Source organism: Gymnoscopelus microlampas (assembly GCF_963454915.1).
Source record: "Gymnoscopelus microlampas genome assembly, chromosome: 3".
In the NCBI taxonomy this organism is placed as follows: Eukaryota; Metazoa; Chordata; class Actinopteri; order Myctophiformes; family Myctophidae; genus Gymnoscopelus; species Gymnoscopelus microlampas.
This window is the reverse complement of record NC_139940.1, coordinates 13745608-13770551: the sequence shown is the minus strand read 5'-3', so window position 1 is coordinate 13770551 and position 24944 is coordinate 13745608. Positions and strand designations below refer to the sequence as shown.

Genomic DNA, 24944 nt, shown 5'->3' with positions numbered 1-24944 from the left:
CCTATAATCAAATGTGCTTTAAAGGCTTGTTGTCTTCCGAAAATTGTTTAGTGAACCAATTTACTTTGATGGGACAAACAAAGGCACCTAGGCTATACAAGTTCATTCTAAGTTGTGCTTTATTGTAGCCTATAGTGTAGTGCATTGGTTCTCAAAGTGGGGTCCGGGGACCCCCAGGAGTCCCCAGCAAAATGACTTATTACAGCATCACAATCATTTTAACCACTTTATCCATTTATGCGATGGCTATTCAAAATAGCAGATATACTGTACAAGCTGACAGCACAGTGCTTCATGCTACTCTGCGAGCTTGTTGGTTACATCTGCTATTTTTGAATTGTTTTGAAAAATATCAAAAATGTGTGTATGTTTTATCATAAGTCTTCTTTTCTGGGGGGTCCCCGGAAAAAAAACTTTTCAGATGGGGGTCCGTGGCCAAATACATATCAATTTGGGGGTCATTGACATGAAAAGGATATAGTGTATATCCTATAACTAAAAGTTGAACAGGAACAGAGATGCTGCAAGCTCGGTGTTCTTTGGCCGCGATTCTTGTGGTTCACCTGTAATTATCAAGCATTCATCATTTCATCACCGCTTGTGGTTGCTTTTTAATACTTAAGCCTACCTTGTATTTGAACTTGAAAGGGAAGAGAATGAATGAGCTTACTGTTACAGCAGTTGACTTCGACTCTCGGGCTATATAATTTATGCCACACAACTCAGGTAGGAGAGGTGCCTATCCAATTGCAGGTGTGACAATCAGCGGCATTCATTGCTGTTGCTTATGGTTAAAGCAGGGTGATACTCTGTGTGTCTCTTAATGATTAAAATGATTTGCATCCATGCCTGTGAAAACAAGACTTGACACCGAAGACGGTACAAGAATCCTCTGCCAAGTCTGGGACTGGTGTTTACATTATGGTGCAATATCTTCCCCCATGCCATGGCCGATGACAGCCCGTGGCCCGGGGTCATGATCATCGTGGCGGGGGTGACAGCACGTCTCCTCTAATTGCTTCCGTTTCTCTCCTCCTCCCTCGCCTCCTCCTGTGCAGTGCTGGTGGACTCCTCCTCATCTCTCCTCTTCTCGCTGCTATTGGCCCACCTGCCCGTGTTTACGTCCGCGTCCCCGGTGCCTCACCGGCGGCTCCATGGACACGGACACGACATGGACAAACTCTCCAATCAGACGAAAAATCTACTGAAGATGACGCAAGATTTGCTGGTGAGTTTGACAGCAGCACGTCACGGAGCATTGGGATCGATTCGAAAGGCTAACAGGCTGATTATGAGCCCAGTCATTATGTGCTAATTGAATTGGGGGAGTGTCAGTGACCGGAAGAGAGATGCAGTTGTTTACGTCAACGACCACCTTGATTGAACATAATTAATTTCCATTTACTGATGTCAATAATGTCCTCCTGACACACGCACGCACGCAGGCACGCACACACACAGGCACTGCATCTATCTCAGTTGTAACACTGTTAGGCTGGTTAAGCTGCTTTCAGTGGATGACAGCATGGCTCAAGTTAGCCAGTCTACATGCCACCATCAGGGTTCAGTATAGAGGCCTGCGGGGGGTGGAGGTGGGGGGTGACCTCACACTTAATCCCCACGGGACCAAAGAGGGGAGGGAGGGGGGGGGAGGGAAGGGGGCTGATTGACTCAGCATCCTCCTGGTCGCATGGTCTGATTGGTCGCTGGCCAATAAAATGCCCCCCACCGGAAGGTGCACATTCAAATCTGGAGTGCCAATTGAACTCTGAGAGTGTGGAACTGAACCCTCACGGGTCCATTTTTTTACAGTTAAATTAACGCTCTGGACTTTACTGCGTGCGTATTTCATTTTAACTCAATAATGTCTTTATTCAGTTAAACAGTGCACGTCAAGTTAAGAAGGACTTCCGAATTCCAATTTACAGTGTTTCCTGTAGAGAGGGGCTTCTTGACAGCGGTGGTGGTTGGTGCAGTAGGTGGGGCGGGTGGGTTTGTGGGTGCAGGGCTACACAGGTGAACACACAGAACATTAGCGATGTTCCATTTTGGTATGTTTCATTCCAGTAGCATCAGTCTGCGTTCACACACAGAGGCGTCTAGAGCAGTGGTTCTCAAACTTTGAACCCCCCATGACTCTCAGAGTTACAGACCTGTAAGGGTCCATTTAGAACCCCCTCACGGAACCCGGAGGGTCCCTGGACCCCACTTTGAGAACCACTGGTCTACAGTACCTGTAGCTGTAGCTCAAGCAAGGCAGAGCTGCCAGGCATTCCAAGTGTGGGAGGACAGCAGAGAGTATCATATCATATGCCTGTTGATATCCAAACATGTTTACCATCAGTGGTTAGTCTGCGGATGGATTTGTAACGGATGGGGTGGTTTTTAACCACATGAACCCTAGTGTCCCTATTCCGGGGTGAACATTAGGCGAAAATACCAGATCTAAAACTAACAAGGCAATGAAGGCATCATAATGCATCGCAACGCAACATGTTGTGAGCTTGTAGATTTACGGCGAAGACAATGTAGAGCCCCAACATGGGCCTACTATAGAGCCGCCCGTGGGGGACCCCGGACAATTAAGTAGGGTTTAAGAGGATAATCTTTTGCATGCACTTTCATGATTTGGGCCAGAACGCTTACGGAGCTGACAGGCGGGCAGGTGGGTAGGGAAATCAGATGTGAGACCTTGGGACAAAGCTTGGCTGTGGCTGGTTGATCGTATATCACCCTGTGTTTTAACAGGTGAAAAGAAAGCAGGATCATATCGCTCCATCTCTAGTTACACATGACTGATCCAGCTTCTATTTTTGCATCATGCAAATACAGAAAGCTTTTGTTCAAGGGAAGAAATAAAAAAATAGCTATGTATAGTACGCTCTCTAGTCTTGTATATGTGTGTGGGTGTGTGTATGTGCTCGTAGGATGCTACTGTATGTACAATTTAGGCATTTAGCAGACAATAAATGCATGTGTGTGTGTGCATGTGTGTTCTTGAATAACACCATTTGTGCGTTTGTGTGTGCAATTGTGCATGAATATGCATCTTTATGCATGCATGTGTATTGCAGTGTGTACTGGTGCATGTGTCCACGTGTTGAGACTATATGTCCATGCATCTGTGAGTCTGTTTATTAACCACTTGCAATGTGCGTTCATATTTTGGGCATTCATTATTGGCAAAACATTTTCTAAATTGAATAAAACATTTGTTTTCACAAATAGCAAAAAGACGCTTGTACTATAGATTACTGTAGTAACGCTTTTTTTTTGCTTTTTTTATGGAGCTTAAACACTTAAACCCTATGTACTTAGTTGACCGGAATTGACCGGATCTACAATCTCACAAAGCGTCGCCACACAACGCGGTGAACGCGCTGTGTGCTTGTAGATCGGCTATTTTCGCGGAATCTTCGCCCCCCAGAATAGGGACGCTATGGTTCAAGTGGTTACGTGGTTAAAACCATATAGGCTGTGTAGGCAGGCTACCTCTGCATGGGGACATGCTGGCGTAGTGGCAGTGCAATATGGGCCCCAGATGTGTGTGAGTTAGTGTGCACAGTATGTTGCACAACAACAACAACAACAACAACATCAACATCAACGTGGGCATCCCCTCCGAGGAAAACATGGCACTTACAGTTGCTCAGTGACATGAGGCGTTTATATTTAGTCTGGTCTCCTCTAGTCTGGAGTTCCACTGAACAGGGGTCAAGGATAGGAAAGAAAAATAGAACGGGAGTCCACGGAAAGTCCCCGCAAGAAAGCAATAAAACTGGTGTGTTTTAGCAAAAGAAGGAGTGTGTGTGCGTGCGTGCGTGTGTCTGTGTACGTTTGCCCAGACATAGGTCTGGTCTATGTATGATTTTTTGTGTAACCGTGTGTGTGTGTATGAGTGGTGTGTCTGTAATTGTGCGTGCAAATTTTCGCAGGTTGTATGCATTGCTATGTGCATATATGCATAGGCTTTTGTGTGTGTGTGTGTGTGTGTGTGTGTGTGTGTGTGTGTGTGTGTGTGTGTGCGTGTGCGTGTGCGTGAGTGTGTGTGTGTGTGTGTGTGTGTGTGTGTGTGCGCGTGTGCGCGTGTGTGTGTGTGTGCGCGCGTGCGCGTGTGCGGTGTGTGTGTGTGTGTGTGTGTGTGTGTGTGTGTGTGTGTGTGTGTGTGTGTGTGTGTGCGTGCGTGTGTGTGTGTATAAATAGTTGTGGTTGTGTAGGTGTCATGTTTAGTGTTTGTCTTTCGGTCGCCACAGCAAAGTGGCCTGATAAAAATCGAGTAGATTTATCACATTCCTGTATTTGCATTGAGGAAGAAGGGGGCCTGGATGCTACAGCAGGTACTGTGAGGTGAGGTCATGATGTGCAAGAGAGAGAGAGAGAGAGAGAGAGAGAGAGAGAGAGAGAGAGAGAGAGAGAGAGAGAGAGAGAGAGAGAGAGAGAGAGAATTATAGGCTGAAGAAAGAAGGTGGAAAAGCTGAGGTGATAAGGAGATCAAAGACAGGGGGGTGGAAGAGAATAATAGACACACTTGGTGTGTGTGTGTGCGTGTGTGTCACTCGTGCCTGAGCACCTGATGCAAGAGAGCGTGCGATCGTGTGTGTGTTTAAGAGAGAGGAAGACAGAAAGAAGAGTGTGTGTGAGAGAGAGCGTGCGTGCGTGCGTGCGTGCGTGCGTGCATGAGTGCGTGCGTGTGCGTGCGTGCGTGCGTGCGTGCGTGCGTGCGTGCGTGTGTGAGAGAGAGAGAGAGAGAGACACGGGAAGAAAGAGGGGGAAAAGTAAGGATGAAAGAGGACAAAAGCACTGGAGACAAAACATTAAACCACAAGCATAAGTGAGCTCTTACGAAAGGCTGACCGGGGGAGATGAGAGAGACAATAGGGGTTACAAAGCAGCATATTCAGCAGCAAACAACATCAACACAAACAGCTGTAAGCAAACAGTGAACAGCACAATGAGGAGGAAAAAAAATGAACATAATAGTTAGAGGAAGCAACAAGTTTGCAATTCACAACCTGTTTACTCAATCCCCTTTGACTGTCATCATAACTTTGTTATGTCCCCGGCTCTCTGTTCTTCCGATTAGCACCGTCACGGTGCTAATCAGAAGAACAGAGAGCACTGTCATCCACACTCACACGCATTCATTAGCGCAGTCAGTGCTTTTCAAACTTTTTGTGTCCAGTCCAAGGCACACCAATGGCCAAGTCACAATCTCAAGGCACACCTGTATTCTTTGGCGGAAAGTAACCGATCTACAAGCTCACAACGTGTAGGGATGCAGCACATTGTGAGCTTGTAGATCTGCTGTTTCTGCTATCTTTGAACATTTTTGAAAAATAAATAAAAACATTTCAAAATTTCCCCTCAAATGACATGCCCAAAATAGGGATGCCAGGTTGAAAGTGGTTAAATCTTGATATATCTGGATATCTGGATATATTTAAATAATAATGTGTGGTAGGCACAGCTGGACATGTCTCACATCACGCCAGTGTGCCTCTGCACATCGTTTGGTAGCGAATCAGCCCAGTATCTTTTAACCACTTAAACCCCAGCATCCGTATTGTGGGGAAAGCTTTCGCTGAAAATAGCAGATTGACAAGCTCACAACGCCCTTGTCGATCTGGTATTTTCAGCGAAAGCTTTCCCCACAATAACAGAGAACAAAAATTACACTAGTATTGAGCCCTGAGGGACTCCAGTTACCCATATGGCGTTTAAGTGGTTAACAGGCCAATGTACTGTCCTGTCCTGCTAGGAGAGGATCCCTTTAATCTGCTGTCAGGTGGGTGAGCCCCCTCTGCTGGCAGTAGGGAGCGATGCACCTGCTGTCTCTGTGTCCTGGAGAGAGTACACTGCACACAGCACACAGATGCAGCTGGCCAGCGAGCACACTGCGTCATTCCCATCTTTTTATAGCTGCGACCCTGGAGTTTCCCCGACAGGCCTGTGTTGTCTATCCCACTCGGAGCTCTCTTAGTCACTGCATATGTTGTTCTCCTTCTTTCGGCTTGTAGAAAACATCCTGTGGGTTCAGGTCATTTACTCTCATTGTTGACGTTTGGAGGGAGAAAAAGGGCAGAATGTGGGTGAACTCACACTGACCCGAGCGACCACACCGCTCCGCTCGGCTCTCAGTGAAAGCTGCCCGTCTCCAAACACAAACACACACACAAACGCACACGGAATATATGCACGACACACAAAGACGGTAATGTGATCTTTGGTGCGACGCTAATACTTTCCCCATGGTGCCGTGACTTCCCTCAGGATGCACAAAATTTAACGTTGATGCAAATTGGGGTCTGACGAGTGGCTCTGTGTTGTGTTTTCCCTGCTTTCAGAGGGAGCATGCCTTCGATGCAGACTTGGAGCCCCACAGGTTCAAGTCTCTGCCAGCAATGGGCAACCGAGCAGCCAATGACCTCAACAACCTTGAGGTAACCGTCTGATACTCCGTCTGTGTGTGTGTGTGTGTGTGTGTGTGTGTGTGTGTGTGTGTGTGTGTGTGTGTGTGTGTGTGTGTGTGTGTGTGTGTGTGTGTGTGTGCGAGCTCGCATGTGCGTGTGCGTGTGCCTGTGCATGTGTAAATGTTTATGCCTATTTATTTGTGTGTGTGTGTGTGTGTGTGTGTGTGTGTGTGTGTGTCTATGCATTTATGTGTGTGCGTGTGAAAGAGCGAGAGAGAGAGAGTGAGCTGTTTCCATCCACAGCTTTTTTTCTAAATCCCATGTACATCTTACCACACCCAATCCTTCAACCCATGTGTATGTGTCCCTCTGTGCAGCTGAAGCCCACACTCTCTCAGTTGCACGCCGACTTGAAACTGTTTGAGCACCACTTCGACTGGCTCAACAGAGTCTCCAAGAAGCACCACCACCCTGCACTGCCCAAGCTGGGAGACATGATGAGGGAGATGAAATCTCTCATCAACATGCTCCATCGTCAGGTAACCTTGGAGCTTAAAATCCACCCAGAGTCCCTATTCTAGGGCAAGCATTCGGCGAAAATAGCCAATCTACAAGTTCACAACAGGTCGCGCTACGAAGCGTTGTGAGCTTGACAGTAGATAGGCTGTTTTTGCAAAGATATTTATTGTAGAGGGAAAACAGGCAGGGCCTGGTATAGAGCCCCGGGGGACTCCGGTCAACTATGTACTGTATATAGGGTTCAAGTAGTTAAGTTACGCTCTCGTTGTCATTGTAGTCTTCACTGCTCATATCAGCCCATTCTGAATTTGAATGACTACAACATTATCTTAACCAATCTGTATGGTGTAGCAGATGTTAATACACTATAACTAGAACATCTACATCGGTTGGAGGTGGTCTCCCTGCTCTTCCATTGAGAACACCAAAGGCATTTGAAGCATACGTGTACAGTACACTGGATTGGCCTATTCAGATTAGTTGGTTTTATCATGTCTGAACAGCAAAAAAAACAATGGACACAGAGTTTTGCTGTTCAGATTTGTTCCTATCAGATTTAAAAGACATGTCTCAGTCTGGACACTGAAGCCTGATTCATACTGTACTCTGTTGTATGACGGTGTCGCTTGCCGGAAATAGACGATCTACAAGTTCACAACATGAATGAATTCATTGTGAGCTTGTATATCGGCTACTTTTGGCAAGTGACCCCGTACTATGACAGAGTATAAGTTAAGCATTAGTCACACCTATGTTGTTACATCATTACCACAGTAAGCAATGCAGATAGGTCGATGATGTCTGAATACAGAAATATGATTTGATCACTTGCAAATAACAGTGTCGGCGATCATTCCTAAAGATTGTATTTAGGAAAACAAACCATATTTGCCTGTAGACTGAAGATAGCCTTACAAGAGTCTAAACTATCTCTCTCCAACCTATCTCCTCTCCTGTAGATGGTGAGGGTCGAAGCAACAAAACTGACACCGGCCACCCCCTCTCTCCCACCTCAGCTTCCCTACCAATTTGACGTCCTGCAGTCTTCTCATGAGCTGCTGCAGCAGTTCAAACTCTTCTGTGACTGGGCATATCGAGCACTCATCAGCCTCAAACCGAAGATCTCTGCAGTACAATGATGACCCAGGAACTATCTAGTGGCTTTGTAGCCAGTAGGAACGCATGGAACCCATGCCTCAGCCAAGGGGGAAATAGGAACCATGTCGGTGTGCACTGTAGCCAATAGCATCCCCGAGAAGCCCAACCTTCAGCCAGTGAAATGTCGCGTTGTGGAACGTGTCATTCCATTGTATCCAATGAGGATGCTCTGTACTGCAGCCAGCTGTGGCCCTCAGCGTTTGCCTTCAGGCAAACCTTGCATTTCATTTAAGATGAACATGCCATGTTTCCCCCGACCTATTTCCTAAAGGCCTTGTCCATTACTGTTATTTATGTATTTATTTATTTATTGACTGTCAGTAATTTATTTAATGTTATTTATTTAATTTTGTGATGTCACTCTTATCTTTATTACTTCATCAACGTGAATTTAGTTGCCTGTCTCTGTCTGTTCCTCTTGTCTGCATCTGCCCCCCCCTGAGAAAATGAAAAAACTAAACAAAGAAAGCACACAGTAGCACTTCCTGAGTCTGTACCTCTGACATCGATTGTCTTTCAAACTAACTTAATTTAGCCTTTATTTATTTATTCAACTAACTAATAACATATCTTCCAGTAGATGTAGCAAACATTTGGGACAGCCCAAGTTAATTTCAAACTCGTTTCTCTCTCTCCCTCTGTCTCTATGTCTTTCTGTCTCTCAGCTCTCTGTCAATGTCTCTGTGTCTGTGTCTGTGTCTGTGTCTGTGTCTGTGTCTGTCTCCCCCCCCCCCCTCTCTCTCTCTCTCTCTCTCTATCGTGTTCCTAACTTAAATTATAAAAAGGTTACTAATGACTCTTCCAGCCATGTTACATATGCCACCAATATTAACATTCCAGCCAATGGCCTTGTAGAAAGTTCTACTGATCCGATCCGCACATGTCGGGATGGGACTCTAACTGAGGAATAAATAAATAGTTTATTTATTATCATGGGCTGAGTTTCTATTTACGACGCCTCCTGTTTCTACCATCCTGCATGGGGAGGCATATCTAACATTGTGGTAAAGTTGTATGAATGTGCCCTGTTGCTGAGCACTGATGGACCTGATTAGAATCTTTGCACAAACTTGTTAGGATTAGCCTCTTGGGAGGAATGAGAGGGGTCTGATTCTGAACCTGTGCCTTTGGGGAAGAAAAATATTGTTTTTGGAGCATTTTATAATTATGATGTAAACGTAATACCCCAAGCCTTAAAATACTATGTATTGTGATACTACGGTTCTGTACAGCTGTACATAATTGTACAAGAATGTAAATTGTTGTATACAATGCTATTGTGTATTATATTGTTTTCTATAATATAATGTAGAATATCAATGCTATCCCTATCGTTTTATGTCCGTTTCAATATTATTATATTCTAGTATTTGTTACAGTATTGACTATTTATTTAAATTTCTTCGGTGGAACTATTTATTTTGCGCTGCAGAGGAGCAAGTCTCCTATAATTTTGTACTTTTATACTGTTTTTATTCTTATTTACTATTATATCATAATGTTTAAATTATTATTGTACCATCAAAATGCCTCTCCTACACACACTGATTGGCCTCAATGTGAAATATGTGCCTTGGCAAAATAAATAATAAATAATGTGCACAATAATATGAGGTCCTGGTTTTATTACAATTCTAGAGAGACGCCACATTCAGCAAAGTTAGGGCCCACCCAACAATACTACATTACCCATAAAGCATTGTACCAGATCGAAAAAACTAATATAACTGTCCTCTCTAAAACAAATAAAGAGGAATTGAGCATTATATGTCTCTGGTAAGATATTTGAAAGTGTGCAGTTCAGTATTAAGTGGTTTAGGCAAAACAATTAAGACTAGAAACAGTTTGTAATCAAGTTTAAAACCAAATAATGAGAAAGTTGAGGCTCTCGGCCAATGGTACTGCTTGGTTTAGTGTCTCACGCAGCCAATAGCGATCGCTGTTGTTGGGAGGCGGCATCGGGTGGAGAACTGCTAGTTAGTTTGCGCTGGGTTTATTGTTAAGGTTGTGTGGATCAGCACTGCGGATCCCAGCTCCTTTTCACAACATCAACAACAACAACAACAACAACATTAACGATGAGTTAAAGCTGTCGGGTGAGCATCCCTTCAGTTCTGTCGCATGCACCAATAATATAATACAATTTAATGGAGCAACTCCGCATTGACGAGGTCTAGAATACATTTGCAGGCCAGAATTGTTATGTTTTGGTAGCGACCAAGCTGTCATTTGTGCTGAATGTCTGTTGGTTGTCTGCTGTTTTCTTTTGGAATTAGGGGGGCACTTGTGATGTACATGATAGTACATTATATGCAGAATGAGCTGCTGTGTGGGAATGAGTTTGCACCGCACTGCGGGGACAGACACTTACAATGATGGTCAATGGAAACATAGGGAGGGAGGTGGGGACTAAACAGGATAGGGGATGGAGGGAGGGAGGAGGTAACATTTAAAGAGACAGACATAAAAGGAGTAATATCCAAGTTATAATAGTCATTTTCATCTTATGACATTTCAGAATCAGACCTCGCGTCTTGGAAAGACAGATCGGTTCACAGCAGAAGCACTGATCAAAAAATGAGCAGGGACAATGAAGGAAGATGGCAAAGAGACAATACTGCACCAGAACTGACAGCTAAACGCACTTAGTGCCAAGGTACCCACACTGGGAATGATGTACAAAAACGAATTTCACCCACTTTTTTACCTTGTAAACCTGTGATGTGACAATAAACCTGATTCTGACTCACCTGTGCTGCCCTCCCGACTGTGGTGCTACCCAGCCACCAGTCACCACCACCACCCCCCATCTGTCAATGGCCAACTCAGTGGCCACTCTGGTGGTCCAAGCGGAACTCCTTCCCACACAGTCCTCCGGGTCGCTCTCTCCCTTCCCGTCCCTGCTGGGGTCGGGGGAGGACGGCGAGGAGGATGGAGGGGAGCGGGGCGACGAGGAGGGCCTGGTGGAGGCCGAGAAGACGGTGGTGGAAGGCGGAGAGGAGGTGGTGTTGGAGATGGTGACGTCGTCAGTGTCTGCGCCGGTCCGCCACCAGGACCAGTCGGACCACCCCTTCCAGTGCCTGGACTGTGGCAAGAGCTTCCGCTGGTCATCCCGCCTCACACACCACCAGCGCAGCCACAACAACGAGAGGCCCTACCGCTGTAACCTCTGTCCCAAGGCCTTCAAAGGCTCCTCGGCGCTGCTCTACCACCAAAGGTACTCCTCTCTGTTAGTTTTGCTTGCAGTAGAACATAACAACATAGAAAGATGGCAGAACATTGCTAGTTTGTGCAGGTGAAATAAAGAAAATAAGTGAACTGCAAAATGCATAAAATGACCAGAAAGCGTAATAAGATCAATTGCAAAAGACAAAATGATATTGGAAGTGATCCTCTTTAACACCCCTCACCTAATAACTACACAGATGCCAATACTACCATAGACATGCTAAATCAAGTTAAATCAGATGTATCATAATACACCCTTTTTTCAACCCACAGCGGAAATACAATCTTAACGTGTGTGAGTGGAGCGTCCGTGTGTGGCCAGTGAGAACGGCTGCATTCATTAACATGGAACGGAAGAAAAGCAGTGTCCGTGTGCTTATGCTATGGGTTTCATACGTAAGATATATGTTTACATCGCCTGCAAGCGGTTTGAATGTGACGTTTTCTGTTGTCAGGTCTCACTCAGGAGAGAAGCCCTACAAATGTCAGGACTGTGGTAAAGCCTTCAAACGCTCCTCTCTGCTCCAGGTGAGATGGCATTAACGGTAGTAAGAAATTGATGTTTGTTGTTCAACGTCCATTAACACATTAAGCCTAAGGCATCTTAAGTACAGATGTATTCATGCATTATTTACATTGTCATAACATGCTAAGATTTATGCTGCAACACAGTCTGTAAATGCTTTGTGGAAACTACAGTAACATCATTATTACAAAAGTCATACCACATCAATGCTTTATTACTACGCATGCAATTTTCTATTATGATTGTAATGTACAGTAAACACATAGCTGTTATTCCAAAATGATCTTCAGAAGTTACTAGAAATCCTCTTAACCATTTAAACCCTACAGTATATACTTTTTGACTGCGGTACCCCAGGGGTCTATACTTAGTCCCATCCTTTTTTTACTCTGCACCAAATCTCTTCACTGAAAAGAACTGATAGCGACGCATTGTGAGCATGTAGATCGGCTATTTTCACCAAATGTTTGCCTATTTTCACTGAATAGTCTCCTATTACCATGCCCTAAATAGAGATCATGTAGGTTTCATGTAGGGTTCATGTGGTTAATAATTTCCCCCTTTATCTACGCTCCAGGTCCATCAGAGTGTTCACACTGGTCTGCGTACCTTCCTGTGCCCCTATTGCCCGCTCACCTTCAAATGGAGCTCCCATTACCAATACCACCTGCGGCAGCACACTGGCGAGTGCCCGTACCCATGCGACAGCTGTCCCAAGGCCTTCAAGAACTCCAGCAGCCTCCGACGACACAAGAATGTGCACCTGGGCGTCAAGCCGTACACCTGCTCCGTGTGCAAGAAGTCCTTCACTCAGTCCACCAACCTGAGGCAGCACATGCGGATACACACCGGCGAGCGGCCCTACGTGTGCGGCGAGTGCGGCCGGACCTTCACGCACTCGTCCAACCTGGCGCTGCATAAGAACTCCCATGCGGCGGCGGCTGCGAAGGAGGGAAAGGCGGGGTCAGAGGGAGGAGGCGAGCAGGGGGGTCAGATCGTGGAGGTGGTTGTGGGGTCGGAGGAGGTGACGTCGTCCATGCTGACGGAGATGGTGGGCTTCGTGAGCCAGGAGGGCGCCATGGGCGTCGGGGTGGAAGAGGTGTACCTCTCTGCTGCCGCGGCCGCCTCGCCCGGCCAGGCCCAGGGCCTCCTCCCCCAGCTCACCCTCACCCCCTCGGGGGGAGACATGTGCGGGACCGCGCGGGCCATCGGCACCGAGGTCCACCTCAGCACGGACACGGGTGCCAGCGTGCTGCTGTACAGCTGCGGCAGCTGCAACCAGACGTTCGGCACGCGGACGGAGCTGGAGGAGCACCAGGCTATCCACATGGCTCCCAGGGAGCACCGCGGCGGGGAGGCCGGCGGTGGCGGGGCGGACGCGGTGGGCGCGGCGGTGGGCATGGAGGTCGGAGTGGGCCTGGTGGGAGCAGGGCACCTGCTGGCCGACTTCGAGGAGGTGGTGGAGACGACCACGGTGACCGAGAACGGACACGCGGCCGACGAGCTGCTGGGCCTGACGGCGGATGGAGACAACACGGTAAGTGATGGAACCAAGTTAAATTATATGAAAAAAGGGGTAGGATATGCACATCCCCATAGTTTCTTTTAACATGGTGCTGGACCAAAAAGAATCAAGTGAAGATATAGGGAATGTCCGCACACGATAGGCTGCTCTCCCATCTTTTTTAAAATTATTTTAACCAAACGACAACGTTTCACCCAGAGCTTGAAGCCCTGCATGGGCGAAATGTTGTTTGGTTAAAATAATTTTAAAAAGACGGGAGAGCAACCTATCGTGTGCGGACATTACTTTTTTCTTCACCAAGTGAAAGTCATTCATAATTATAGTCTCGTTATGGTCTCGTTTTAGTTTGCTCAATTTGAGATACCGTTGACCCTGGCCCATGTGTGTCAGCATTACGTCAAAATGTTCCTTCAGAAATGTCACAAATTCCTCTCCTAATGTTAGAGGAGCGTGCTTTGTGATCGGAAGATTGCCGGTTAAATCTGCTAGGCCGGCGGGGGAAAATCCGGTCTGTGAAGTGATTGAGCTGCATATTCTCTCTCAGTACCCCATCGATGTGCCCTTGAGTAAGGCACTTAATCCCCAACATCTGTGACCCAACTCCAAAAATTGCTGAATTCTAACAACAATACATGTTAACCCAAAGACGATGGTGATGTTTATTATTTCCTCCAGAACTTAGGGACGACCCAGGCCCAGTTTGACCTGTTGCAGAGCTTCACTGAGGTCACTCAGAGCTCAGAGGGACAGCTAGAAGTCAGAGCCACCGGTGCAGGGCTGCAGTGTGGCTACTGCAACAAGACCTTCAAGACCACCGGGGGCCTCAACAGACACGTCTCGTTGGTGAGGCTGACTAAACGGAAGGATCATTGGGATTTGGGTCTGTCTGTTCAGAAGACTGACACTGCTATTTATTTCAAGGTTCTGTCAGTTATGCTCAAATTTTAAATTGTTAAATATTCCTCCTGCCGAGTGCAGTCACATTCCTTTAAAAAGACATCATAGGCTGAGAATCACACAGTGACCAGTAGCCTACCTACAAACTATAGACATTTGTCTAATTGTTCAGTCTGGTTAGCCTACATAAAAACTATAGTTATAGGCAAAAATGTAATGCGGTCACGCTTGCACGGCTTGTAGAAGGGCAATTTCTTTTGCAATTCCATTTTTATTTAAATGATATTGTTTTGTCATCGAAAATTGATTAGTTCAAATTAACTGTTGCGCCCCGACTTCTCTCCAGATGCACTCTCTGTCGTCCCAGTCGCGCTCCCAGTTCAGCTGCTCGGCGTGCGACCGCTCCTTCCCCCTGCTGTCCTCGCTGCTCACCCACCAGCACTCCCACACTCCCGAGCAGCGGCTCCTGGCGGAGGCGGAGGCGGAGATCGTGTGTCCCCCGTCCCTGTCGCTGTCCATCCCCATGCCCTCCTCGCCCGGCCGGGCGGACAAGCAGCAGGGGGGCGTTCAGCGGGAGATCCACGTCGACATCATCACCGTGGGGGAGGAGCAGGAGCAGCAGCACGCCAAGCCGGCCAAGGCGCCCAAGAAAGCAGCTGGTGGAGGAAAAACCACCCTTGCCGGAGGTACGGGCGTAGAGATCAGAATAGAAACATGGTTGGAGACGGGGCTGGGTTTTGAAATCAGACGCCACCCACCCTTCAGACTGAATGGTCCTGTAGCACACATACGGTATCAAGCATTAAAGGACCATGCCGCCGTTATTTGTCTGTTCACAGCTTCAGCCAAACATCATTGTACATTAATGCAGTTTTTCCATCAATGGTTTTATTTTTATTTATTTATTTTTTTAAATTACATTTTGAAGTTTAAAAAAGAAGTTCTCCATTTAAAAACCAAGTGAGATAATTACACCTGCATCCAAGGGTGTTATCAGTACTGTCTTGTCTGTCTGTCTGTCACATAGATAACTTGGACAGTTTTTTTTTACAGCGTTGCACCAAACGGGTCAGCCATCTAGAAGAAGTGTGTTTGTCTGTATGCATGTCCCCCAAACTCTTACCCAGATGTGGATGTTATGTTCATTTATTTAGGGGGCTTTTCTAAAATAGAATAACACTAGTCTAAATCCCAATCAAGTAATTTTTTAAATATATATATATAGCATTAACACATTCACTGCCATTGACGGACATACTGTATCCGTGATTTAAAATCCACCCGTTCACCGCCATTCACGGATATGTCCGTGATTTAAAAAAAAACTGTTGGGGGCGGGGGCGTCCAGAACCCAAGATAACGTGATTCGAAGATATACTGCTCCATTCACTCCCTGGGTAACTTATTACTTTAAAATCCTGTATCTCGGCTCCTGTGTACATTTTTTTGCCAGACCCAGGGGGAAAACTGGCTTTGTACCTGTTTTCTCCATACATGGGCATGCCCCCTTTGTCCTTAGGCCCCAGCCATAAAAGTCTGTCCCCCTTTCGTCCATACATGGGCATGTTTTGTACCTGTTTTCTCCATACATGTGCAAAAAACAGGTTTTGCCCCCTTTGTCCTTAGGCCCCAGTAGGGTTTAACATTTTCCGGGAAATATCACATTTTAATTCCCGGGAATTTTCAGACCTTTTCCCGGGCTTCCCGGGATTTCCCGTTAAAGGGCAAAAAAAAAAAAAAAAAAACTCTAAAATGCAGTTTTTATGTAGATACTTCGTTTTTTTTACAGAATGGATATTGCATTACTTAAAACGTTTTATTTGAACGAAATATGAACATATCAATTGAAACAAACATATATATTATATATATATATGTTTGTTTGAACAGGCCAGAATGGCGCAACAACGGCTGATAAGTCTATTGAGAATTAAGACATTCCGGGTGGAAAACGGAACGCTCGTCCAAAACTCATTACCCCATTATTTTCGCGGACCGAGGCCGCCGCTTTAGACCTGGGGCAGGGTGTTTTGGGACGGCGGTACTTCTATTACATTTCTGAATGGAAAGAAGCGCACGTCTCTCTCTGCGCAGTGAGAAGAATAATGACACACTTCTGAACATTGAATGAACTTTATTCATACAGGTGCAGTGGAGGGTCTTTACTTGTACAGAGTGTGGAAAACTGTTTAATCACAAGAATAATTTGAAACGTATTAATGCTCATACAGGTGAAAAACCCTTTACTTGTATAGTTTGTGGGAAAATATTTTCACTAAATAGTAATCTGAAGACGAACATGAGCAAATTACATCCAACAAGGATTGATACAGGGGAATGGAAAAACTTAGGTTGTAGGCCTATGTGGCAAATATAAATGCAACTCTTAATTTCAACAGATGGATTCACACAGAGAGAAATCTCTTGAACACGAATGCTTTTTCTTAAACGAAAAACATTTTAAAATAATAAATACCTCCTACTGTAGCCTATATAACAAAAATAAATTAGGCAATTAAACAGGCTCACTTGATTACTTTATTTCTCTTCCCTGCGGGATTTGAGGAATTGGGCTTTGAGGAAGCAAAGTGCATTGATTGATTTGTCGCTCAGTCTGTTTCTCAGTTTGGTAATGAAAATCCCACACACTGAAAAGGCTCGCTCAGCTTCCACGGATGTTGGCTGAATGGTCCCAAGAGCCAAGTAGAGGCGTTGGAGTTTTTCGGGGCGGACTTTGGTTGCTTCGAAGAGCGCAAATTCCTTCGAAAGGATTTTCTGCAGGTCATTCCCAGTCTTTTCCTCCAAGTCTGGGCCTTTCATGCACGCATCGATTTCTTGCTGCAGGTGGGCTTGTAGGCTCACGGTAGCCTGACTCTGCTCTTCTGATTCCGTTCCCTCATCATCAGGTTGTTGGGGTTCTGCTGTGTCACCTGTTACAAACAGGCGCTCGCAGAGACTGAGTGCTGTCTTCACCAGAGTATTTTTGGAGGGCATAGCGAACAGCACATCTCCTGTAGTCACAATGACTGGGTTTTGCAGGTACCTAAACAAATAATGTGTAGGTTAAATATAGCCTATGGGCTTTCATTTAAAGGAATAATAGGCTATACTAATATTAATAATAATTAGCATAGTATTATGCCTACATTATGAAAGCCCATATATGGGCTTTCAAAATGTAAAGTAAAAATAGGCTATAGTAATAATAATAATAATAATAATAATAATAATAATAATAACCTGTACAAAGACACAATGTTGTTCTGTCTCCTGTCCCCGAATCGGGTCCTGATGGCCTCCGTCATCTCCTGAGAGATGAAGCTGTCCTGCTTCTCCAGCTCGGAAAGGATAAACTTGAAAATGGCATCTGCCGTCAGAAGATTTGCTCCTCTATCGCACAGTTTTTTAACTCCCATCTTCAAGGGTTTCACGCAACTTGCTAATTCCTTAAGGGCCTCTAACTCATAATCTTTGACAATCAGCGCTGGCTGGACGTCAATCAGTGCTTTGGTAACGGGGCGATGCAGCATAATGTAACGGTCCACCATCTCACTCATACTGTCCCACCTTGTGCGACAGTCTAGATGGAGCTTCAATTCTTTTCCCAAATCATCTTTGACGTAAGCCTGTAGTATCTCGTTGGAACGAGGAGACCTTCGGAAATGTCTGGCAATCTTTCGAACCTGGGTGGGATAGTTGTACTATTAATAGGTGAAAATAGCAAAAAATGCATACATTAATATGGGTCTAATATAGGCTGACGTGAGTGATAAAATAATAAAACATGCGTGGTGTCACTGGTGTGTAACAACGTTAGTTAAACATAATCACCTTGTCCACAGATATCTGTAAATTCACTCCGACTAGCCGCTGCTCCTCCACGTTTTCTTCAGAGCCTGTATCATCATCATCATCACTCGTATCATCATTTGCATACTGGACCTGGTCCGTTTTTCTTTTGTAGAGTATATCCATAACTGCCAGGTGGATGGCGTGGCAATAGCACAGCTGGTGTTCAGGTAGGACCAGTTTTCCATACTTCACCATCACAGAGGCTCCATCGGTGGTGGCACACACGATGTGGTCATCCATGTTAAGGGAGTACATTGCAAGTTTATCATTCATAAGCTCAACCACTCTCTCCGACGTCATGCTTCCCTCAATCCGGAAAACCCCCAGGTTCCAATGGTCGTCCTCAGCGTGCAGATTAACGTTCATAAATCGCTTGTTTTGTAGGGAGGTATATTCATCCATTGTAAGCGAGAAACGAACACCCGTGTTGCTGCGTATCATCATTTTAAAGGCATCGACCAGATGGCTCTGTTGCTCCGCCGCAAAGGCTTGCACCTTCTGTGCTATCAAGTCTGGGTTTGTTGGCAACTTGTGGCCGTCATTCTCCAGGGCATGTCGGAGATATGCACTCTTTGCGATAGCATTGAATGAAAATCCATCCAGCGCGGCAAGCTCGGCCAGAATCTCATCGAGTGTTTTCTTTGCACCGAAGTAGGAGTCGAGTTTCATTTGTTTATTAGAAGGCCCAGCGTCGCTTGTCTCACGGCTCTCGCCAGCTCCGCTGCCCGACCTGTGGGTGGCCATGTGTCTAGCCAAACCACTGGTTGACCCTCCACTGCACTTTAATTTTTTTTTGCATTTATTGCATTTAGCCTCTCCGTCATTTATTTTAGTAAACTCCTTCCACACAGCTGAGCCTGAAGGAGCCGCCATGCTTGCACGGTGAGGATAATGTGGTGGAAGGCAGACTAATTGTCAATTGCCTCCGCGCTGTATCTGTCCACAGCCTTTCTACAATTATTACTAATTTCTACCAAGCAAAAAAAAAAAAAACGGGAAGCCCGGGAATCGAAGTGAATTCCCGGGATGGTAAAAAACCCCGAATTCCCGGGATTCCCGCATCCCGGGATTCCCGGTGTTAAACACTAGGCCCCAGCCATAAAAGTCTGTCCCCCTTTCGTCCATACATGGGCATAGACACAGGCTGACACGTCATGTGAAGTCTGGGTCTGGCTGAACCAGGTCTCCTGGTCTTGTTTTTTTACTATGTATTTTTGGAGAAACATGCTATTTTCAACTGGGTATAACAAGAGAACGGGAGGTCACGCTGCTCTGAGTGTGGGAAGGCTTTCAAGGGCTCATCAGGACTCAAGTACCACTATGTATATTTGGCAAAACATGCTATTTAACTGGGTATAACAAGAGAATGGGAGGTCACGATGACATTTTTTTTTTTTTCACGGAAGCACAGTGATTTCCTCCGTGATTAGCAACCATCAGGGGATCGATCATACTGGAGATAAATATTCTGTGGTTCTTTGGAATTTTAGTCAGATTAGTCAGAATGCTTAAAAATGCTGGCAGAAGCTACCTGATAATTAACACTAGAAAATGTGCTCCTCGGAGCACAGGTCTCCGCCAGTACTGTTCCTGATTAATCCTGTCTTAAGTGTTACTTGATTAATCCTGTCTTAAGTGTTACTCCGCCATTTCTCAGCCATTTCGTGATTATTCCTGTCTTACCTCACTTTGAAAGAGACAAAAACTCTTTCAAAGTGACACATCTATTTATAGGCCGCTATACGTCATGCGTCTCACTAGCCAATCAGAGCACACTCTTTCAACGTATTGTCACGTGTCACATGAGGCTTGACCAATGTTAGCTTGGCCGAGGGGGGGGGGACGGAAAGTGAAAACATAGTCTCCTGGCGGAGACAATAATCAAAATCAGACCCAATACATGAACTTGTGAAACAAAAGTAGACAATCATTCCAATATGTATGTACAGTAAGTCCCCTGTATGTACAGTATGTCCCCCAAGGAAAGTAGACCAATCACAGTGAATTACACAGACCATCTGACATTGTTACACCAATCAGTCCCCACAATGACGTCATCAATATGAATACGAATTTTGGAGTTCCACCCAGCTCCATACTGGCCTCCCAAGTACTGGCTGCACAGAGAAGCCATTCCGTCATTAGACCCTGTCAAGTCAAGGTCACAATTTACATGGGTCATATTTAGAATATTTAGAATGACAAAGAAGGAAGTCGCACATTTGGTAGCCACGATGCAAAAAAAAGGTCACAACCAACGTTTCGACATGTAGTCTTACGTCGAAATGTTGGCTGCGCCCTTCATCGTGGCCACGAGCTGTGCAACTTCCTCCTTTTAAACAGTGTTTGTATTTACTGTGGTCAGCAACTCCTCAACATTGGTGTGCGCTCCTCTTTTGTTTGTCTCACATTCGGAATGAGTCATGGTGGTATTAAAGTACTATGGGAGCATTTTCTAGTGTGCAGAGTGCAGACTTTACATCTTCCTTTTCATATTTAGAATGACCCTAATAGAGCATGTGGTGTGGGTGTAGCATTGTGTAAAACTGAACCTGATTGATTGATTGAATACTTCATTAACAGTTTGCAAAAAAAGCACAGAGGTACAGATTTATACAAAAGGCCTGTGGCTTATTTCCATTGAGGTCCTGTGTAACCAACGTTTTTTTTTTTTTTCTCAAACATTGTATGGCCCACAGAGAGACCATACCGCTGCTCTGAGTGTGGGAAGGCTTTCAAGGGCTCATCAGGACTCAAGTACCACATGAGAGACCACACAGGAGAGAGGCCGTTCCGCTGCACTGAGTGTGGGAAGAGCTTCAAGAGGTCCTCTCTGCTGTCCATCCACCAGAGGGTAACGTTCATGTCTTCAGTTACAAGGAAGCTACATCAGGTTTATCTCTTTGCTCAGTGATGAAACAAAGTGATTAGATGAACAAATTCCTGATACAGGCTACAACTTCCTTATAAAAACATCTTCCCTGAAAACAAAAGAGTAATGATTAAGAAATAAAATAAATTAATAAATAAAAAGAATAAAGACGTGAATTAGACCACTGTTTCTCAATATCGGGTCCGGGGACCACCAGCGGTCCAAATGGACCCTTGTGGGTCCATTGACCCTTGTAACTCAGAGAACATTTATTTGTACACAGAGTTAAAATAACACTGAGGATCGTACACATTTCTACAGTATAGAAATTGAAACGGGTGAGAGTTATAAAACTGAATCTAAACGCAAATTGTTCTGGTTATAATCGACCCATTCACCCGTCCGTTAGATGTTAACATTCCCTCTCCTTCACCTCCCGCCCTTCCCAAGGTGCACACGGGGGTGAGGGCGTTCCAGTGCCCCCACTGCCCGCTCACCTTCAAGTGGAGCTCCCATTACCAGTACCACCTGCGGCAGCACACAGGCGAGAGGCCGTACGTGTGCAAGGAGTGCGGCAAGTCCTTCAAGAACACCAGCTGCCTGCGCAGACACAGTCAGATGCACTCTGGCCTACGACCTCATACCTGTGCCATCTGCAACAAGTCCTTCTCCCAGACCTCCAACCTCAAACAGGTAACCCTAGGCAGCCACACACATTATGAGGGCAGTTTTAGTTGGAAGCTTGGGAGGGAGACTGCAATAGGAGCAGAGCATTGGGAACAGTTTTGATCTAGGGCTTTTTTAAATGAATTGTTAATGTTTTTATAAATCAACAAATCAATGAACCACTGAAGTCCTATTTGAAACTTTGTCGCACAACAGTGTCGTGCAAAAATTGTGAAAATAGCAGATCTACAAGTTCACGATGTGTAGCGGTGTGAGCTTGTAGATCTACTATTTTCCCTATTTTTATACTATTTTTTACCTATAATGACATGCCCAAAATAAGGATATATTTTTTAAATGTTGTCTTTTTTTCCTTTTTTTTAATAATATTTTAATATTTCTTTCTAGATACATCCGAGGTTTAGGAAAGGACGCAGAATGGGTCTTTGCCCGAAATATCCAATGTACAAGCTCACAAATGTTCGCCCCCCCCCAGAATAGGGACGCCAGGGTTTCATGTTGTTACTGTAAATGGTCTCCCTCTCCTTCCTCTCTGTGAACAGCACGAGCGCACCCACTCTGGCGAGCGGCCGTTCCAGTGCACCCACTGCAGTAAAAGCTTCACGCACTCCTCCAACCTGCAGCTGCACCTGCGCACGCACTCCTCCAGCAAGGACTACAAGTGTCCCTACTGCTTCAAGGAGTTTGTCCTGCACTCCTACCTGCAGAGGCACATCAGGACGCACGGTGGCGGGGCCTCCCTGCTGGGCCCCGGGGGGGGCGCCGCCACCACCGCCGCTGCCGGGGGACTGAAAGACGGTGTGTCAGTGAAAGCCAGCATGGGAGGGGTCACGACCACGACCACCCTCCTCAACCCCATCACCCTGGAGGCGTCGGGGAGCAGTGGCAGCCTGATTGTGTCCCAGCCGGCGCTGGACATCCCGCCCAACACCTCCCAGAACTACTTCATGATCCAGACGGCCAGCGGCCTGCAGCTCATCCCACTATCGGCCCCGACGCCCGCCACGCCCCCGCCTCCGCCCCCGCCTCCTCCCCCTCCCCAGACACAGAACTACCTCCTCCTGCAGTGTCCCTCGGCCAATGGCAGCCAGCCCAGCCTCATTCTGGTCCCCACGTCAACCGCCAACCACCAGGCTCCCCCCGCCTCGGAGACCCAGACCCTCCCGTTGCTCCAGACGGTGCTAAGCCCCGCCCACCAGATCCCACACTTCCCCACGGTGTCCCAGCAACAACCGCAGACCACTCGGATCATCCTCACCAACGGCACTGGAGGCGCCGCATCTCTGGTGACGCGGCCCCTGCCAGATTCCCTGCTGACCAAGCCAATCCTGGGAAGGAGCACGCGCACCGCGAGGGGCCGACGTGGCCGCAAGCCCAAAGCAGCCCCCCAGAACCCTCCGGCTGTCAGCCAAGTTGGAGGAGGCACAGAAACCACGACAGTGGTGAACTGCAAAGTGGCGCCCATTGTTACTGCTGCTAGTGTTACTGAAGCGTCATCATCGTCATTGTCGTCTTCATCACCTGCATCCACGGTGTCCCCCTGTACCCTTTTCACAGCCTCCACCACGGTGCCAACCCCTTCCTCCTCCTCCTCCTCTATATCCCCTATGACACCTAGCTCAGGACCCTCAGTCACGGTTAGCACCACGGCGACCTCAACGCAGATTCCCACCTCTTCAGCCCCTGCGGCCATGGGTGGGGAACCCCGTGCTGCTCTAAGGGAAGTAAGGACAGAGGGCCAGGCGACAGGGAAGCAGTTTGTGTTGTGTTTCAAGAACGACACGAGGACAAACCAGCAGCAGCAGGAAGAGGAGGAGGCGGGCGGGGAGTCGTACGTGCTGCGGTTCGACGGGGATGGCGATGTGGGCGGAGCGGAGGGCGGAGAGGGGAAGTCGTTCGTGCTGCAGTTCCACCCGTCCGACAGCCACTTCACCTCACGAGGCCCGGACGACGGCCTGGAGCTCTCCTGCACACGCACCCAGGGCCTGGTGCCTCTCGACGGGCAGGGGGTGGTGTTCGAGCTGGGCGACGACGACGACAAGATGGAGCAGGCGAGCGGGGAGGGCGTGCAGATGATCGCGCTGATCGAGAGAGACGGACAAGCGATGGCGGGGGACGACGCAGGAGGAGGAAGGTGCAGCGCCTCCCGCGGGAGAGACGGGGAGGGCGGGGGAGCCATGGAAGGTATATTTCAATTGGAAGGAGGGGAGGGGATCGTGATCATTGAGGTGAGCAGCCTGACAGAAGGAGCGATGGATAGACGAGAGGACGGGGAGGGCTCAGAGAGTGGCGAGGGGACGGAAGGGAGTGTTAAAGCAGCAGAGCTGAAGGTCGACACGCAACTAAGTAACTCTGCAGATGATGCCACGAGACACGGACCCATCCGTAACTCACAGGAAGCGCAGCTGTCAAACTGAGCGGGTGTGAGAGTCTCGTTGAAATGTATGAAGGATGTTTGCACTTTGACCGGTTAAGGGTGATATATACTCTTCAGCACGCCGGTGTCATGCACCGAACATAGCAGATCTGCGAGCTCACAAACGCCAACAACGCTTTGCTGCAGTACGATGCTTTGTCGAGCTGTGACAATCCTGAATGACACTGACAAGTCACTTACTGAAGCAGTGGAATCATATAATCTGACAATATCAACATGACTAATTAAAATAAATAATTAGTTTTCTGTTGATTCTCATTATCTTGTGTATGGAAACTTTTGTTTTATAATCAATGGATTTGAATGCCATTATATTCACCATGAATGTTGTGAGCTTGTATATCTGCTATTTTCCGTGTGTGACACCGGTGTGCAACTTAGTATAACTCAATCTTTAGGTTGTTGAGGTCTTGGAATGAATAACTTGTGCAAGTTAGAAAAGTACTGTGCTGTAATAAAGCCATGGTGCCACACAAACCATAAAAGGTTGTCAAATTCAGAGACTGTTTTATGGACCTTAGAAAGTTACTTAATATATTAGATTCCTTGATACTGTATTTGGAAGTTTGTTTCTGAAGTAAATTATGTTTTTTTTGTGAATACTTGTGTATAATATGGCAGACTTTCAACACAAATAATATTAGTAAATAGTAATTATTACTATTAATAAAGTTATTCATTAAAAGTTTTACTACGGCTTTGGTCTTATTTATTTTGTCAACCGTGAATTCCAGGAGGTTCATTTAAAGGAGTAGTTCACCCAAAACATTGCTTATTTTCTACACACCCCATGAAGCCTTTAATTCATGGAGATTTTTTTGTTTTTGTCCCAT

The 24944-nt window shown here is 46.4% G+C and overlaps 2 protein-coding genes across 4 annotated transcripts in view; both read left to right on the top strand.

Annotated features, from left to right (window-relative positions):
* The window catches only part of il11a (interleukin 11a), a gene marked incomplete at its 3' end in the record, with an annotated part of 8477 nt that extends 409 nt beyond the window's left edge, over nt 1-8068 (top strand). Inside the window, exons 2-5 of the mRNA XM_084052211.1 lie at nt 1059-1228; nt 6345-6440; nt 6788-6949; nt 7889-8068. Coding sequence (XP_083908337.1) covers nt 1059-1228; nt 6345-6440; nt 6788-6949; nt 7889-8068 — 608 coding nt within the window. The remainder of the gene's footprint in view (nt 1-1058; nt 1229-6344; nt 6441-6787; nt 6950-7888) is intronic.
* A 1978-nt stretch (nt 8069-10046) lies between these two features.
* znf628 (zinc finger protein 628) lies at nt 10047-24802 on the top strand. 3 transcript variants are annotated; one of them, XM_084053528.1, is made up of 10 exons: nt 10047-10183; nt 10606-10743; nt 10871-11304; nt 11771-11843; nt 12419-13378; nt 14042-14209; nt 14610-14949; nt 20815-20969; nt 21438-21680; nt 22217-24802. In XM_084053528.1, exons 3-10 carry the CDS (start codon nt 10904-10906, stop codon nt 24089-24091), a joined length of 4215 nt encoding a protein of 1404 aa, XP_083909654.1. In that variant the 5' UTR covers nt 10047-10183; nt 10606-10743; nt 10871-10903; the 3' UTR covers nt 24092-24802. The 3 variants fall into 3 exon arrangements, with proteins under 3 accessions (XP_083909654.1, XP_083909652.1, XP_083909653.1); XM_084053526.1 differs by having other exon boundaries at nt 10606-10754; nt 10835-11304; XM_084053527.1 differs by having other exon boundaries at nt 10606-11304.
* Nucleotides 24803-24944: the final 142 nt, after the last annotated feature.

Bases quoted from the DNA above. Each gene is read 5' to 3' on its own strand.
- znf628 (XM_084053528.1), top strand. From the start codon at position 10,904: ATGGCCAACTCAGTGGCCACTCTGGTGGTCCAAGCGGAACTCCTTCCC. The intron at 11,305-11,770 runs GTACTCCTCTCT...TTCTGTTGTCAG, and splicing joins GCGCTGCTCTACCACCAAAG to GTCTCACTCAGGAGAGAAGC. The intron at 11,844-12,418 runs GTGAGATGGCAT...TCTACGCTCCAG, and splicing joins AACGCTCCTCTCTGCTCCAG to GTCCATCAGAGTGTTCACAC.